Source organism: Lactuca sativa, chromosome 7 (genome assembly GCF_002870075.4).
Source record: "Lactuca sativa cultivar Salinas chromosome 7, Lsat_Salinas_v11, whole genome shotgun sequence".
In the NCBI taxonomy this organism is placed as follows: Eukaryota; Viridiplantae; Streptophyta; class Magnoliopsida; order Asterales; family Asteraceae; genus Lactuca; species Lactuca sativa.
The window spans coordinates 96,577,231-96,588,146 of record NC_056629.2 but is presented as its reverse complement, the minus strand read 5'-3'; the positions used below and the strand labels follow the sequence as shown (position 1 = coordinate 96,588,146).

The following is a 10,916-nucleotide window of genomic DNA, read 5'->3' as shown; positions in this document are numbered from 1 at the left end:
TTTGGACTCTCTTTGGATTCTAGAAGCATAAAGTTGCAGCTTTAGTCGTGATTGAGGTTCCCTTTGTGCATAAAGACCCATCAATAGCTTAGATTCTCCATTTTGAGCCTTTAAAGCGATGCATGCACGTAAAGTTTGCAACTTTACATGATAAGCATGCCCTAGAAGCTTGGATCTGTGATTTGGAGCCGCTGCATGGCTCAAAATGGGTCTGTATGGAAGGAGGACTGAGTGGACTCGGTGAGTCGCAAGGTCGACTCGGCGAGTCGCATGAAGATGGCCATTGAACTCGACGAGTTGGTTGAACAAATCGAAGAGTCCGATGAAGATTGTCATGAGACTCGACGAGTTGAAGAACAATTCGGCGAGTCAGATGAGTTTTAACCAAGAATATGTTCGCAGGTATATCCATCGAAGTCGCAGGGAGGGAACTCGACGGGTGGCCTTAAGGTCTGATCGGGATTTGAAGGAACTCGACGAGTCATCTCAATGACTCGGCGAGTTGGATTGTGCTTCAAGGGAATCAGCGAGTAGCTGGGTGTACTCGACGAGTTGAGGTCAACATGGACTGTTGACCTTGACTGAGGACTTTGACCTTGATCAGGGGTTGACTATTGGGTTATGGAGTACCTTATAAGGTTAAAGACTTATGCGTATATTGAACTATGGTTATAGGTGGTGGGGCCTGTGTTGAGTGGTCTGAGAGTTGGAGTTTACCTTCCGAGTCGACATCTGCAAGGTGAGTTATCCTCACTATATCGATAGGGTCTACGGCACCAAGGCCGGCCTTTAGTTGTTATTGTTATGGTATGCTACATGTGGTTATGATATGTTAGATCGGTATCCAGATAGACAGTATGTTGTCATGCTCTTATGATATGTTAGGATTGATATGTTAGGATTGATATGTTAGTGACCTAGTTACATCGGTGTTTTGGTTATGAGAGATTACCGTGATCGATTATCTGTGAGATAGTTATATCTGATATTTGTACATGTACGGGTTGATGTGCTTATTGATCTGATTAGATCGGCGTCCTGGTAATTAGGACAATATTATGTTAGTGACCTAGTTTAGGTCGGTGTCCTGGTATATAGGATGATGATATGGCAGTGACCGGTTAGGTCGGTATCCTGGTTAGGATGTTGCTATGCCTTATGATTTGCTAGATCGATTTGTTTGTCTATGGACTGTTATGTGATTACCTGTTATATGTGCACATGGTTATTTGCTTGTGGTTGGGTTGAGGCGGTCCTGCTTTGTGCTGAAGGCCAATATACCCTATGAGCGGTCCGGGGAGACTGTAGGCTCACGTGGTGAACCAGTCATGCCGAAGGCTCGGGATAGATTCAGACAGACTGTAGGCCCGGTAGGGCGGTCCATTCAGACCGATGACCCAGTATGATGTTGATTGATTGATTATTACTGATGTGGTATTATCAGTGTGGTATTGGTATTTTAGGGGTAGCTCACTAAGCCCTCGGGCTTACAGTTTTCAGTTTACTGTTTCAAGTACTTCAGGAGATTGTGGAAAGGCGAAGGCGTGACCGTATCGCTCCTCATCCTTATGTTATGATTTTTGGGACACTCTGATGAAAAATGATTTGAAAACATTTTGTAAACAATGCTATGTGGTTTTTATTTATGATTTAAAAAGTTTAAATTTGGTGTGAATTTTATGGATGTTACACCTTTGTCAGGCGATCCATTCCTTCTTATATGATATGTTCCTTTGTCACATGCTCCATGAACCCCAAATGCTCCATTGGGTTCCAATTACTCCATCGAACTCAAATTCTCTATGTAAATGTTCCAAATGCTCGAGTCACATTTAACACACTCTTTACTAGTTTTTCAAATACAATATTTGCAATTGTAGTTGAAAACTTATCCGAGTGGAAGAATGTTAGATTAAGTGTCTAAGGTCTTAATTAAATTGGTATAATCTTAGTGAATAAAAATAAATTCCTTTTGGGTTGCCCTCATAACCACGAAAATAGCTAGGGTTATTAAAAAAAGAGAGGTAAAATGATTTGTTAATATATTATATGATTAATAAATTGATTAGAAATAGTTAATAATTAATTATAAATTAATTTGAATTAACTGGAAATTAATTTTGGATTAATAAGAAATAATTAAGGGTGCAAGGGTTGAATTGCAATTATTCAATAATTGAGCAATGGAGACAATTCTAGAACATCCCTGCCCCCGGGTGGTTTCGGGAGAGGCCCAGAGGGAATCTTTCCCTATGTAAGCCTCTTGAATTAGATAAAGAAATAGGGTTATAATTAAATTAAAATACTAAAATTTTAGTATTCAAATATTGGGTTTCTAGGTTATCTGATAGCTATATAAAGAGACATAACGCTTTGCAAAACCGATCCCTTAACCCTACTTAATAAGAAATCGATTTTCTCTCTCCACCCTCTCTCACTCTCTCTCTCTCCCTCTCTCTCTCTCTCTCTCTCTCTCTCTCTCCATATTTTCGATCCTAGGGTTTGGGTGTGACACATTAGAGGTTACCTTATTATTAGAGCTATCTTTCTACAGAGATTCTAAGAGAGTTGTTTAGCTTAATTCGATTTAAGCAAATGTATGTTTTCTTACATGCGATTTTCAATTACGTAAGGTTAGAAAGATTGTTTCATAAAATATGTTGTTATGAGAAAATACCATAGAAGTTCTAGGTTGTATGTGCCCATAAGTGTTTATGTGTAATTTCCGTTGTGCAAAATCTTTTGTTGTGACCTATAAAGTCGATCAAAATATGCCATGCATAATAAATAGATATGGCGAAGCATCTTAATAAGATCTACGAATTACTTCGACATAGAGAGTACTTCGATAATACTATGAACTTCTCTTATTCGGATATGTAGACTTCGGATAGATAATAAGGACTTTGACATTCTTCACAACATGAATAACCTCTACAATGCCTTATCATGATGCTCCATTGAATTTTTAGATTCTCCAATGCTCCATTGAATTTTTAGATTCTCCAATGCTCCATTGAATTTTTAGATTCTCCAATGCTCCATTGAATTGTCAAATGATCCAACTCTCATTTCAATTGAATTTCTAGATGCTCCATTGAATTGTCAAATGCTCAAACTCTGATTTCAGGTCTTCAATTCTCAAGTCATATTTAATAGTACCTTTCTTAAATCTTTTAAAAATAACTTTTAGTGACTTAGATGAAACAAATTTAATACTTCATTACTATTATATGACATTGGCCTAATTCGTATTGTTTCCTGTTGGACAAATGTCATATTAGCCCATCAAATTTATTGTGTTTGTTTTAAAAGGCCATCCAACTTTTTTTTTTTTGTATATTAAGGAAATGAACTCTTGTTTGACCAGTTAAAAAAGTCACTGAACCCATTATAACAGGTTTTAATATAGGAAAAAGACAGGTTTTAATCTAGGAAAAAGGCAAGGGCCAGGGCTACGACTTGGGCTTACGTGGAAATTGCTGTTGAACATTGTTCGTCTTCTCGGTAACCCTAAACCCCAAAAACTAACACTCGCCACCTCTATTCACCCACCAAATTGAATCGAGATCCATCACAATTAATGGAGGGAAAAATGAAGACAAGGAAAACGAATTCACCCTAGAAGAATATCAATTAAGTATGTATTATTGTACCAATGCTCCATGTGACATTAAAAATGGAGGAGGGTCAGCCAAGAGAGTTCTGATACCAAGACCACGTTCAAGATCGTGTTGTCAATCATCAAGGAAGGTTACAAACTGAGTCTAAGATGCCAAATAACAACCTCTGTCAGCGTCCAAGCTCTTATCTCCAAATCCGAACCCTGGAAAACTGATTTTAGGTTCTATAACTGATTCTTTTTTCTGGTATTGTAATCGTTTCTTCAAATATTTTGATTTGTGTTCACAGTTTTTGGTTTTGATTCTTAGTTATTGGATTCAACTGATGATTCGCTTCTTGTTTTTGCGCATTGGGGCTTTGAAATCGTTTTTGCAATCTCTCTTCATTCTTGATGTTAATTGTTGATTTTAATGATGATTGACGATCAGGTTCAGTTTAAAAAAAGGCTAAATAGAAATTCATCGTCTTCGGTAAAACCTAGATATATGATTTTGGGTTTGTTCTTGCGGTGGAAGATGGATGTTGACGATTGTTCTTGGCATCTTGAATGTCTTTTCAAAGTGAACATTTTAGCGATTGGGATTTGTGTCTTTGAACAATTACTGTTTATGGTCTTCATCAGTAAAGAACAGAATAGGTGAAGTTGGAGACAATAACAAAACACAAATTTGGCTGACTTTCTTTTTTGCTAACTTCCTACGTGGCTTTGTATTTATTGCCACAGAAGCATTGTAACCGGATGATTGCTTCAGATTTTCAATAATGGTTTAATTGACATTGTTTTTGTAAGTTTAATGAGCTATTGTGCAAAAAAATAACAATAGTGACCTTTTAAAACAAACGAGACAAGTTTGTTGGGTTAATATGATATTTGTCCTTTCCTATTCTTCATTTCGGATCAGGTTCTTGTCATTCTTTATTGAGACTAATAGTACTTATGGCAACAACTTTTTCTAGCATAAAAAAATTCATTTCAAGCTTCGTTACTTTGGTGAAGTACTCTAATACTCAAGTATCTTAGGGGATTCAGTATTTCAGCACGCCAAAATCAATTTAAGACAGAGTTCATGTTATGGATGATTCCTTGGCCATCCAGATCGAGGGGGTGTTAGATTTCGGGTATATTCAACGGTGGGCTTTTGAGAGCTTTTATTTGTTAAGAAAAACTCGAATCAAAAAGAAAAATTCTCATTCCGGAGCACAAGCTTAAAGCTTTTTTCTTAATCAAAAAGCTTTTAATCCAAAAGCGAATTAGCTACTTCAAGTAGCTTTTAGCTTTTAGTTATTTTTTATATAATTTTAGTGTTTTTAAAAAGCTTACAACTACATTTGTCGAACATTTTTACACAAATAAAAACTACATCTTCCGGCTCCTGGCTAATTTTGTCAAACATAGCCTTCATCTCTTTAGCTTAGGAAATCCTTATGAGCTGATTACTCTTTATTTGTTGATGTTATCTTCAACTCCACCTTGCGTATTTTTCATGCGTTTATCTACTCAAGGTTAAGTTTGTCATCTACTGAATCTCTACCATCTTGGTGATGTTGCATTTCCAGGCTGTTTGACAGCTGTAGCTGTTGGCGACTGTTGAATCAGTTAATTAGTTGCTATCAGTTAGTTTAGCTAGCTGTGTGTGTGTGTTATATTACACTCCTTGAGGCATCCTGTCTTTGTAAACTATGAAAGTAAATATCTATTTCTATTTTCCATTTCCATTCAACTTAATTATGTTCCGTTGTTTTTCAATTACAGCATGATTCCTGGTATAATTAAGAGTTCTAAAACCTCATTTTTACAAGGATTATTTACACTGCTACAGCCATAACTTTTTGCCATCTTAATTTGAAATAATGAATATTTTTTTAGCTCAAGTATATGTGTAACTTCTACTGTTTTTCCTGTCTATTCTGGATGTAATATGCGAGCCCTGCAACCAAAAGTTAAGTAGACCAGTTTCAGGGTCAAGAAAAAAAAAAAAAAAAAAAAAAAAAAAAAAAAAAAAAATCCAGGAGTCTCTAGAAAAGGAGGTAGGAAGCATAGATCACCTTGGCAATGATGAAGCTCGTGGCCTCTCTACAGTATCAGAAACTGTACTGTTACCATAATGCTCCTCAAGGTAATCAAACTGCTTCTTAAATTGCTTAACAGCACTGCAAAAATGAAGACAATCATATATTAGATAATATATTCCTTGGATAAAGATTATCTTTCTATGTACCAAGTGGGGCCCGGATAGTCTAGTTAGTTCCACACAATTTTATGTCCGTTTATTATGTGAAACATGTGCTACATCAACAGCATGTGATGTTTTGGTGTGTATATATCGTTGTGTTTGGTGATTAATTTTGTAGTAAACTTCAACAACATGATGTTAAAATAATAAAATAGGTTTACGTTATTATAAGTCCTTTTATTGTGTTAAAATAATGCCAAAAAAAATGAAGTAGTTGCTGTCAACAGCGGGTGAGCATTGATTCAAGGTGTGTTTAGCATGGTTATATGTTGTTTTTTGTGGTCAAATTCATTGTATAATTCTACAATAGTCTTGAAATATGTTATCATGAAAGAGAAAATATAGATATAATACAAATGTAGTTGGATTTAAATGATAGTCATAAATATTGGGATGTGGTTGATCAAAATTAGATGTCATGCAACATTAAGGGTCTAGATGCTAATGCAATAAAGATCAACATACTTTCATTGATTGGTTTATTATATCATTTTACTTTCGTCTATTTCTATTAGAACTTCGTACTTTTGCTTTTTTTTTTTTAATTGTTTTTTTTTTTATATTAAGACATTGTAATTTGAAAAGTGTACACATCGTTCTCACGTTTTTTTATTAGGACATTGTGCTTTGTAAAATATACCCATTATATCGATGAATATTTCTTTGTATTTGGATGACATTACTACAATTGGATAGATTTTTCAAAATACAATATTGTAATCGAAAGAAAGGAAAGAAAGATGCTATAATAAACAAGTATGTTTTACCCAAAGTATATTGCCAAAGTTCCAAAAAAAAAAAAAAATTGTACCTTGGATACTTGAAGCCAATTTGTTGAGCTCCATCCAAGTACTCTTTCAACATATTGGGATGATATTCAAGAATCTCTCTCTATAAATCAGTTCACGTACATCTTCTTCCGTATATTTTCTTCTTTCAAACACAAATTCCAACTTTGAAATTGGCTGAGCAGAAGGCTCCTTCTCAATCTTAGCTATATTCTTAAAGTATGGATCTGAAAGAGCCTAATACAAAGCCCAAAACATGCTTTTTGATAAGGCTAAATACAAGAAATTGCAATGTACTTTCATTTATATGTGTACTTTCATAAATCTACAATATATGGCCAAGATTTTTCATTTATTTCCACTAGAACATTCTACTCTTAATTATTATTATTATTTTTTTGTTAAGAGAGATCTTTCATAAATCTACAATATACAGCCAAGATTTTACCTCCTCAGTAGTAGGCCTATCCTTATGCTCAAACGCAAGCATTCTTTTAACAAACGAAGAGCAATAGGATCTTTATTTGGGAACTTGTGTGAAAAAGGAATCCCATTTTTCTTCCTCATGCAGCTCAAGTATCTCCTTGCCTTTTCATTTCCTATCTGTTTCGAATCATATCAACATTAAGAAGTAAGAAAGAAAGAGCAATTTACTTTCTAAAAAGTGGTGATGTAAATGCAAACCAACCTTGGATATAGTTTCAGGTGATGGTGTTCCTAGAAGATCAGTCATTAGATCCAACTGATGAACAGTATTTTTCCCAGGGAAAAGGGGCTTTCCTGTTAGAATCTCTGCAAAAATGCAACCAATACTCCATATGTCTATAGCAGGTGTGTACTGCAGATAAAGAAGAGCTATTTATATTTAGTACACGAATTCCAATCGACCAATGTTTTTTCATATAGTTAGTTATATGGTTAAATGCAAGAAATAGCAATGTACTTCCATTGATTTTTTAACTATAATTCACAGATAAATGAAAGTATATTGCTACTTTTTGGAATTAGCACTAATTTATAAATCTTTATTGCCATCGATATATTTGTTCAGAGGTTAATGTAATTCTAATTTTAAATGTGTTGAATAACTGTAGTTTTAGTAGTGGCACCTTGCTAAAGAATAATCCACACAGTTCAGGAGCCCTATACCATCGTGCTGCAACATAATCCTGTGAATGCAACCTGATTAACTTTAAAAATAAAAAAATAATAAAAAAAGTGGCATTTATTACACATACAGTCCAATATATTGCAGTTGGTGGATGATTGAATGCAACCCTTGAAAGACCAAAGTCACAGATCTTGAGTTTGCAATCAGCATTGGCCAAGATATTTTTGGGTTTTAGATCTCTGTGAAATACATTTGCTGAAATTAAAAGAAGTAATTCACAATCAGAATGCACAGAAACATAACAATTAAAAAAAATACTCATATCATCAGAAGATGATAACACTGTATGACCTGAGTGTATGTATTTCAGTCCTCGAAGAAGCTGATAAAGAAAGAATCGATGGTGTTCTGGTGTAAAGTCATTGTTTGCTTTTATAACCTCATGAAGATCAGATTCCATAAGCTCAAAAACCATATAGATATCTTTGAATTCTCTTCTTGAAGGTGGTAATAAGATGTGTTTGATTTCCACAATGTCTGGATGACGAAGAAGCCTAAGAAGCTTAATCTCACGAATGATGCTAACAGCAACAGAAACATGTTCGAATATATCATTTATTTTTTTTATTGCTACTTTCTCGCCACTATGAGTATCATATGCAGAACATACAATTCCAGAGCTTCCTTTACCAATAACTTCCAATAATTTGTACCTATTCCCTTCACCATATTCACTGAAAAAATCTGCTTCTGTAGATCCCTGAAACATCATAGGAAAAGGATTTTACAAAACATGAAAATGGAAAGTTATCTGGGAAATATTTATTTTGTTCTTTTTGTCTTCATTAATTATTAATATAAGTTGATGTATATTTTTGGATGCTTACCAGACTTGAAGTATCTGTATGTCCCTGAAAACCTTCTTCTTTGTGCTTCCTAATACCAACATCAGGATTTGTAGATATCAAAGTGTTTTTGTCAACCTTTCCAGAACTTCCCTCACCAAAACTACTCCTTGGATTTATGTTTGCTGTAACATAGTAGATGACCAAATGAATGTCTCATAAGCATTGTAAGTTGTAATTAACAAGTACAAACGAGCATTATTAATCATCAAATAACTTTGTACTAGTTTTAAGAGTGTAAAGAAGATAAGCATATATAACTGAAGTAAATGATAGAATGATACCCTGAATATTTCAACTCAGTATTCCTTTCGGCATAACTACTCTTTTGTGTTTTAAAGTTATGAGATTGCATTTCTATATTCTAAGTAATCTGTACACACAATTGAACAGGAGCTGAAAATACCAGAGTTCTCTAAACTGGAGGAAAAGGGAAACCTATCAAACATTCTTCCAAATATTGTTTTGCCACCAGCTTGAAAGGAACTATTGATTTTGACTTGTAAAGTCAATGCAGATTCAAGACTGAAAACAACCTCAGCCATGGTAGGGCGTTGCTTTGGATGGCTAAGCAAACATCTCTCTGCAATTCGAACAAACCCCTTTAGACATTTTGTAGATATTTGCCCCCTTATATCTGAATCAATTATATCCTTTAACTTTCCCTCTTTGATAGAATCTTGAGCCCATGTTGCCAAGCCTACTTCAAGATTTTTATCCACAGCACGCTTCCTGCACAGCACTTCAAACAGCACAACCCCAAACGCATACACATCAGACTTCCTTGTCAGCCTTCCAGTTGCGTAATAATGTGGATCAAGATACCCAAATGTTCCTCTAACAAGTGTGTTGACATGAGTTGATGTCTGATTCGTTGGACCTATTTTGGACAACCCAAAATCTGAAATTTTAGCAGCCCAACTTTCATGTAACAAAATATTGGAGCTCTTGACATCACGATGTATAACCCCGAAATCAATCCCTGTACCCGTGTGGAGATAGTCTAACCCACGAGCTGCACTTATGCAGATCTTGAGTCGTTGAAGCCATGAAAGAGGGGTACCGAGTTTATGGAGGTGGTCTTCTAGTGTTCCATTTGGCATATATTCATATACGAGGATCATTTCATTTTCATGATTACAATAACCAAACAAAGACACAAGATGACTATGACGTAACTTTGAAAGCATCTCAACTTCCGACCAGAACTCTGTTGCCCCTTGACTGGACATGGAGTCCAACCGTTTAACAGCAGCAACAATAACACTTGATCCATTGATAATGTTGCCTTTGTAAACTTTTCCAAACCCTCCATGGCCAATTACTAATGATTCGTCAAAAGTATTGGTTGCTAAGAGAATCTCAGCAAACTGGAAGTGACGGCATGTTTGAGAGAGTTGTATGGAGGAGGAGATTGGGGGTTGAGATTCCTTACCATCGCCAGTGGCAGCGATCACAGCTCTTGATGAAGAAGAAGTCGAAGTAGACGTTCGAATTTGCAATAGATGTTCTGCCATGGAGGATATTGAAGGTTGACAGACGAGTCAACGGCAATGAGTGACGATGGCCACGCCACATTAGTTTCAAAAGCTCTAGATCCAAAGCTTTTTTGACTTAGACTACCCCACTAAAGTCATAAAAGAAAATTAATTCTTTTGCAACTAGTTCACTAAAGACAAAAAAAATAAAAAAATTAAAAAAAATTCTATTAAGATAAGATAAAAAATAAAGGGTCAAGGTTGTTATTTAAATATTATCTTTAAATATTATTAAAAGAGAAACCTTATGACATCATCTAAAACAATTTGAATCGTTGATTGTGTTTTCTTTATAGGTTTTACACCCTTAGATCAATTTGCTTACGTCGCCTTGATCAAACAAGAAGTCAACCCGTTATATTAGGAAATTAAATGTAGGAATTGAATGAAAATGATACTTGAATTCTTTCCAAACTTACAACTACAAAATTGGTTCCTTATTAATGTAAACCTTAAATTTATGCTCTATTTCCATTCAAAATTGCTTTCCAAATACATTATATGTTGAAATCTCAGAAACTATTAATTTCAAATTTCAAAAGTTTCGGATATTTTTATGAACAAATACACTTTCAAGCATAATATCTTATATTTTAAGTTTAAATGAGATTTCAATTGATTACCTGCTAATTTTCATCATATTGACTTGTATATATATTTCAAACCTTTTTAATAATCGATTTACACAAACATTATGTCATAATTCCCACGTAGAA

The 10,916-nt window shown here is 34.8% G+C and overlaps 1 protein-coding gene and 1 long non-coding RNA gene across 3 annotated transcripts; one reads left to right on the top strand and one right to left on the bottom strand.

Moving 5' to 3' along the window:
• The first annotated feature begins 3,347 nt into the window (after window positions 1–3,347).
• Window positions 3,348–5,659, top strand: LOC122194954 (uncharacterized). Its single transcript, XR_006184797.2, has 2 exons — window positions 3,348–3,869; window positions 4,053–5,659. It is a non-coding gene; the product is annotated as an uncharacterized LOC122194954 (long non-coding RNA).
• Window positions 5,660–6,716: 1,057 nt separating this feature from the next.
• On the bottom strand, window positions 6,717–10,352 carry LOC111898460 (receptor-like protein kinase FERONIA). Of its 2 annotated transcripts, XM_023894364.3 has the most exons (8): window positions 9,069–10,348; window positions 8,645–8,787; window positions 8,109–8,517; window positions 7,885–8,012; window positions 7,756–7,815; window positions 7,335–7,484; window positions 7,095–7,249; window positions 6,717–6,883 (listed from the first exon to the last, which is right to left on the bottom strand). In XM_023894364.3, the coding sequence occupies exons 1-8, from the start codon at window positions 10,177–10,179 to the stop codon at window positions 6,853–6,855; spliced, it is 2,187 nt and encodes a 728-aa protein (XP_023750132.1). In that variant the 5' UTR covers window positions 10,180–10,348; the 3' UTR covers window positions 6,717–6,852. The 2 variants fall into 2 exon arrangements, with proteins under 2 accessions (XP_023750132.1, XP_023750135.1); XM_023894367.3 differs by lacking the exons at window positions 6,717–6,883; window positions 7,095–7,249 and having other exon boundaries at window positions 7,330–7,484; window positions 7,756–7,828; window positions 9,069–10,352.
• Window positions 10,353–10,916: the final 564 nt, after the last annotated feature.